Here is a 6,736-nt window from a genome sequence, read left to right as displayed (position 1 = left end):
GCCGCCCCCCGGGGCCGCGCCGGGGCCCGCGCCCGCTGCCGCCATGACCGCCAACGGCACGACCGAGGGGGTGCAGATCCAGTTCGGCCTCATCAACTGCGGTAACAAGTACCTGACCGCCGAGGCGTTCGGGTTCAAGGTGAACGCGTCGGCCAGCAGCCTGAAGAAGAAGCAGATCTGGACGCTGGAGCAGCCGCCCGACGAGGCGGGCAGCGCGGCCGTGTGCCTGCGTAGCCACCTGGGCCGCTACCTGGCGGCGGACAAAGACGGCAACGTGACCTGTGAGCGCGAGGTGCCCGGCGCCGACTGCCGCTTTCTGATCGTGGCGCACGACGACGGCCGCTGGTCACTGCAGTCCGAGGCGCACCGGCGCTACTTCGGCGGCACGGAGGACCGCCTGTCGTGCTTCGCGCAGACCGTGTCGCCGGCCGAGAAGTGGAGCGTGCACATCGCCATGCACCCGCAGGTCAACATCTACAGCCTGACCCGCAAGCGCTACGCGCACCTGAGCGCGCGGCCGGCCGACGAGATCGCCGTGGACCGCGACGTGCCCTGGGGCGTCGACTCGCTCATCACGCTGGCCTTCCAGGACCAGCGCTACAGCGTGCAGACCGCCGACCACCGCTTCCTGCGCCACGACGGGCGCCTGGTGGCGCGCCCTGAGCCGGCCACCGGCTACACGCTCGAATTCCGCTCCGGCAAGGTGGCCTTCCGCGATTGCGAGGGCCGCTACCTGGCGCCGTCGGGGCCTAGCGGTACCCTCAAGGCGGGCAAGGCCACCAAGGTGGGCAAGGACGAGCTCTTCGCCCTGGAGCAGAGCTGCGCCCAAGTCGTGCTGCAGGCGGCCAACGAGAGGAATGTGTCCACGCGCCAGGGTGAGTGGGGACACCGCCCCCGCCTCTCCCGGTCCGTGCACAAAGCACACCCCACCCCCGGCCCTCCAGCCTCCCGCCCTTTCTCGCCCGCGGCGCGGCTGCAATCCTGAGCGGCGCCGGGTGCGCCCCCGCTAGTCGCCTAGTCGCGCAGGCCACCTCGTCCCGCCGCGGGACGTGCGCTCGGGCGGGAGGAGGGGCGACGGTGGGGCTTGGCCCAGCTTTAGGGGCTGCTGCACAACCCCCACCCCGCGTTCGCGTTGGCGCTCCCCAGGCCTCGCGTAGGCGCGAACCTATGCGCCACCCTCCAGTGTCCCTGCCCAATCTGGCCTCTCCCCGTGCGCGCTGATCCGCGGATCCCGGGAGCCAGCCCTTGGCGAGGAGACGCCCCTCGCCCGGTTCCTCGCGCCCCTCCCCCTTCAGCGGGCCTCTAGCTCCAGGGCGGAGGCGAGGGTCGTAACCCGCACAGGGCGACCCCCAACCCCCACGGGCAGCCCCGCAGGCAGGAGGGGAGGCTTTGATCTCGGCGGGGTGCGCTTCCACCTCCCCGCCCTCTGGGCCTTTCTCCACCCCTCTCGCTGCCGGGAGGGGTCGGTCTCTGCTGGGGAGGGGGCTCCCGGGTGTCTGCCCTTCCCCCCAGCCCCTCCTCCCGCGTCTGCCCTCGTTGGAGGCCGCGGCCTTTGTGAGCAGGGGGGCGGGCTCCTCCACAGGGCCCTCCCTCACCCCCTTTGTCCTGCTAGTCTCTGCAGATGGGAAAACCAGATGCGGCGGGCGGGGGAGGGGAATCGGCTCTCTGTGGGTCCCCCCTTGCTGAAGATCCCCTCACACCACCCTTGGGCCCAGTGCCCTGGCCCTCAGCCTCCCCAGTAGGCAGCCTCCCTCCTCGCGCCGCGGCCCCGGGACGGCGTGGCGCGGATGGCGGCCCGCCAGGCACCCCGCCCTGCGCCGGCCGCGCGTCCCCAGGCCGGTGCACGATGCTCTGTGGAGGTCCGAGGGCGGCCTCAGCGCAAGCCTGGAGACCCCCGCCTGGATCCCCCGGGAAGCCCCCTGCCCTCGAGTGAACCCACCCCTCAAGGCTCCCCGCCTGGAACAATTGGCCTGGCCATTTCCTAGGCCTACGCGCCAGAAGTGAGCGCCCCTCGCTCCCTCCTCAGATTCTCCCCCAGGCGGCGACTCTTCCTTCTGGCTTCCCCGCCAAAGGCGAAGAAGGCAGTTGGTTCTTGGCAGTCAGAGGCCCCACTGGAGGGACCCTGTGGGGGTCTCGTCTCCCTGGATGGGAAGTTGGACCCCAGCTTCTGGAGATAGCTGGACGGGAGCCCAGTCAGTGGGGGGACGCCTTCCTCCCGAAGGCCACCCTCTGGGCTGGGCTCCTAGTAGGCAGCTGCAGCCTCGTGGACGTGGCAGTGGAGGCCCTGGTCCCTCAAATGCAGTTTTAGGCCTGACCCAGCTTCCATCCTACAGATGGGCGGGTTTATGGTCCAGAGAGGTGGAGCCCTGTGCCCGAGGTCACACAGCTAAGAAGCAGCCGACAGAACTGGGTTTGCTTGGCTCCGGAGTGGGCTCTTACCTGGACCCTCTGATGCCTCCCAGCCTCTGGGGCACAATGGGCCCCCCGTTTCCGGCTCACACAGTACTGGGTGGGGTAGGATTCCCTACCTGTTGGGCAGACACTGAGCTCTTGCCAAATGAGACATGCAGAGGCCTGAGTGGTGAGCAAGTGGGCTTGTCCCCGGCTCTCCCCTGGAGGGGCTGATGTCACTGGGACGTGATCCACTCCCCAGAGGTGTCCGGCAAAGGCCTGAGGTCCACAAAGTCCGTCAGGGTTCCGGGGTAGATGGTGGGTCCCTTTCTGAGGTAGATGCTTGAGCTCACCCGAAGGATGAAGAGGGGGTAGCATGAGCATGGATCAGGTGTGGACGGGTGCTGCGGGCACAGCTTGTGCAAAGGCCCCGAGGCAGGAAGGAGCAGAGCCCAGAGTGAGGCTGAGGGTGTTTCTGGCAGCCACTGGTGAGCCTGGGCAGGTGCCAGCTCCTTTCCAGTAAAGATCACTGGGGTGTCATGGTGTGATTCAGGCTGATGGGGCAGGAGCAGCCAGAGATGGGCCAAGAGAGGTGTTGGCTCACCTGTGAGTTTAAGGGGACACGGAACTTAACGGAGGGGGCCTTGGGAGCTGGCTTCAGGTCTTGGGGTTCTCATTTCCTTCTCACGTTAGCTCACCCTGGGTCTTCCTGGTGGGATGGAGGACGGCAGAAGGACCCCGAGCCGGCGGGGGGCGGGGGTGTCTGCAGAGGCCATTTTGGACAGGCTTGCGTGGCAAGGAGGCAGTGCCTGCACTTTCTACACACGCCGGGCAACGCCGCCAGCCAGGAAGGAGGAGGATCCCAGCTTAGCCGCCGGGGGGACGTGATTCATCCCTCTCGTCCCCGCAGGCCTGGCGGGGGCGGGGTGCTCCCTGCCGAGGCAGCAGCCTACTTGCCTGCCTTGGTTTCCACATCTGTAAAGGGCTAGCCCCAGGCTGTCCTGGGCACATTCTTTCAGGCGAGCTTTGTTTCTGGGAGGGGGCCATCATAGCCACTATTAGAGGCAGGGTCGACTGCCAGGGGTGTAGCTGTGACCACTTCACAGGTGAGGACATGGCTTGGGCAGGGGTGGCAGGCAGATGGCAGAGACACTGGGTGAGTAGCACTTCATACTCCTTGGGACCCTCACCTGCTGTGGGCTCCATCCAGCCAGACCCTGGTCCGTGCCTTACATTTTCCAGCTGGTCTCAGAGCCTTCTTGCATCTGGCCAGCTGCACTCTGGGGACTCCACGCTCAGGAAGTGTCCTGTCCAGCTGCTTGAAGGGGAGACTGGCTGGCTGAGGAAGGGCTGGCCAAGTGGGCTTTGCAGGTTGTGTAAGAGTTCTCCTGATGAGGCAGGGCATTTCAGGCCCAGGGAATGGATTGTGCAAGGATGATGGAGGGATTTGTGGTCAGGTAGCAGCAAGAGCTGCTAGAAAGAGGGGGGGGAGGCACGGCTGCTTCCAGGCCCCTCCCCTAAGCTGAATAGGGGAGGCGGGGAGGGCCTGGGGAGCTTGGGAACTGCTCAGGCTGCGGAGGATGGGGACCAGGGGGGGTGTTAGGCAGGGAGGGGTTCCGCCTCTGAGCCGTGATAGAGGGGGTAGGCGGGGCTGTCCACGTGTCTCTCTGGGGCTCTGGAGGGAAGGGGGAGATGCGCCCACAGGCTCCGCTAAGCCCCCGCGTCTCCTGCGTCCCCAGGGCTCCTGTGGGCCTGTGACTCAGGTTTTCTGTGCTGCTGTTGGTGAATAGAAAAATCCCAAAGACAACCCTGTTTCCGTAGCAACCCAGCTCTAATTAGAGACTCCAAGGCCAAGAGGGGCCTTTCCAGTTTGGGCGGGGCCTTGGAGCCAGGGGGTGCCATGTTGGGTGGTAAGGGGAGGCTGCTCCTCTTACCCCACCCCTTCCTGTTGGGGTGAAGATCTGGCATCTGTCAGCATCAGGCCTTCAAATCTTTTCAGCCTCCTGGCCCAATGGAGAGATTGGCCCTTTCGACAGGCAGAGAGGAAACTTAAGCTGAGTGAGGGGACGAACTCACCCAAGGGTGCATGGCCACTGATCTGGGTACCTCACTGGCCTTGCCATCAAACCAGTTCCAGGAGTGGACACGGTCTGAGGACCTGAGCAGATGGTGGTGGTCAGATGGTCCTGGGCAAGTGGCGTCCACTGCAGAGCCTCCCTTTGCTCCTCTGTGGGAGGAAGATGCCCCAAGTCCGTGGTTCAAGCCGGTGCATGTCCACAGGTGGCATGGGGGGGTGTCCCTGGCTAAGCGCTCAGTAAGCAAAGGTGTCCCTGCACGCCTGCTTGCTTGCACGGCTGCTGGGCGGGCGGGTAGGGCCTTGCTTGCTTGCAGGGCCGTGCTAAGACGAGCCCTCGGAACCCCAGGAGGAGGCTATGCTAGAGATTCGACTTCTATCCCGGGTCCCTTCACCGCCTCCCTTGCCTCTCTTCCTGGGGTGTATCCTGGGGGCTTTTCCTCTTGTCTGTCCCCTACTTTCCTGTCAGCCAGCCCACTAAGCACGGCAGGCTGTGCCATGTGGCAGACTGGCTGGGGCCCGCAGGGTGGGTTTCAGCTGAGCTGAGCAGGTGCGTGGCAGCTCTGTAGCAGTGGGGGTAGAGCAGGTTGGCTTATTTGCTGGGTGAAGTCTGAGCAAGGAGGGGACCCCAGGGTGTGGCCTTTGGACGGTTCTATTCTTGGCGTCTCAGGCGCCCAGGAGGCCCCGCCCCTGCTGTCTGGGCCGGACAGCAGATCCAGCTCACCGCCTGGGTCTGGGGTCGTCAGCAGATCCGTGGCATCGAGGCCGAGGGGGCCCAGTGGACCTGGAGGACTGAGTCCAAGGGGTTCTGGTTCAGGGCTCTGGGTCACGCACAGGGGCCACGTCCACCAGTCCACAGGAGGCCTGACGGGAGCCTGAGTCTGCCCGCCTCCCCTCCTGGAGCTGCCAGGACCCCTTATTTTCTCTCTGGGTGACCTCGGGTGAGGACACGCCACCTCCCTGTCAGTCTCCCGCTTTGTGAAAGTGGGGGTGAAGTCTCCGCCCTTTGGCACTGATGTGGGGGCCAGCGCCTTCCAGGCAGACCTGCGTGGTGCTTGAGAACCAAGGCTGGGTCCTGGGGAGGCTGCACTCAGAACTGGGCTCTGCCGCCCACCAGCCTGCAGGTCTCCGTCTGAAGCGACATCTGCCACTCACCACCACGGCCCCAACTCCATAAAGGCTGGTCAAGGCCCAGACGCTGACACGCTCACAAGCCCCGAGCCGGGGCAGCAGACGTCGCGTCGCTGCTGCTGTGGTTCCTAGAACCCAGGGCACCGGGGGAGCGTGAATTCGTTGTTAGAATGAAGAGGCCAGTCGTAGGTTTTCGCTGGAGGAGTCAGCACACGCGTGTGCAAAACGATGCAGGTCACACGCAAATCGAGAAAATCAAGAGCTACAGTGTACATAAGTGCCCGCAGGGGAAACCCTCCATCCACCGTGCTGTCCTGGAGTGTGGCGGGCATGGCCACGTGTGGCTTCATGTTTATGCTTTTAGGAGTTTTCTAAGTTTCCTGAAAAGAACGTGTGCTGTCAGGTGTTACTGTAACTCTTACACGTGTACCGAAGCAGGAAGGATGTAATGAATCCCATCTACCAACCCGCCCCCCCAGAAGCGACGTTCTGCCATATTCTCCATCTGTCCCTGTATTCACCGTTTTTGGCTGTATTTAAAACAAATCCCTTGACATCAGGGCATTTCATCTCAAAACGTTTCTGTCTGTGTCTCTGAAAAATGAGGCTGTTTTCTTACATAACCACACCACGATTAACAATAATTAATCCTTAATATCTAATCCCGGGCCCCGTTACGACGCTCCAGGTGGGCTCTTTGTGCAGGTGGTTTGTGGGAAGGTATCGCTCTGTAATCGGAGAAGGCGATGTGAATACGAGGTAGCCGGCCTTGCCCTGGGCTGGTCCTGGAGTGCGTCCCGGGCTCTGCCCCCCAAAGTGCAGGCCGTGGGGCCTCGGCAGTGCCTGTGTGATGTGCGAGGGCTGGGCCGTGGGTACCAGCTGGACGCTCTCCCCACAGGTATGGACCTGTCAGCCAATCAGGACGAAGAGACCGACCAGGAGACTTTCCAGCTGGAGATTGACCGAGACACCAAAAAGTGTGCGTTCCGCACCCACACGGGCAAGTACTGGACGCTGACGGCCACCGGGGGTGTGCAGTCTACCGCCTCCACCAAGTGAGTGCCCTGCCCGCTCGCCGGTCACTGCTCTCGATAGCCAGGCCAGCCTTTCCTGTGGGCCTGGGGCCTGGGGCGGCTCTTC

At 64.0% G+C, this 6,736-nt stretch overlaps 1 protein-coding gene across 1 annotated transcript in view; it reads left to right on the top strand.

The window, feature by feature from the left end:
- Positions 1-6: 6 nt before the first annotated feature.
- The window catches only part of FSCN1 (fascin actin-bundling protein 1), an 8,975-nt gene continuing 2,245 nt past the window's right edge, over positions 7-6,736 (top strand). The window contains exons 1-2 of the mRNA XM_006906562.2: positions 7-875; positions 6,495-6,652. Coding sequence (XP_006906624.1) covers positions 44-875; positions 6,495-6,652 — 990 coding nt within the window. The 5' untranslated portion in view covers positions 7-43. The remainder of the gene's footprint in view (positions 876-6,494; positions 6,653-6,736) is intronic.

This window comes from Pteropus alecto, unplaced genomic scaffold (genome assembly GCF_000325575.1).
Source record: "Pteropus alecto unplaced genomic scaffold, ASM32557v1 scaffold40, whole genome shotgun sequence".
Taxonomy (NCBI): Eukaryota; Metazoa; Chordata; class Mammalia; order Chiroptera; family Pteropodidae; genus Pteropus; species Pteropus alecto.
The sequence above is the reverse complement of the archived record's forward strand: the minus strand, read 5'-3'. Positions and strand labels throughout refer to the sequence as shown.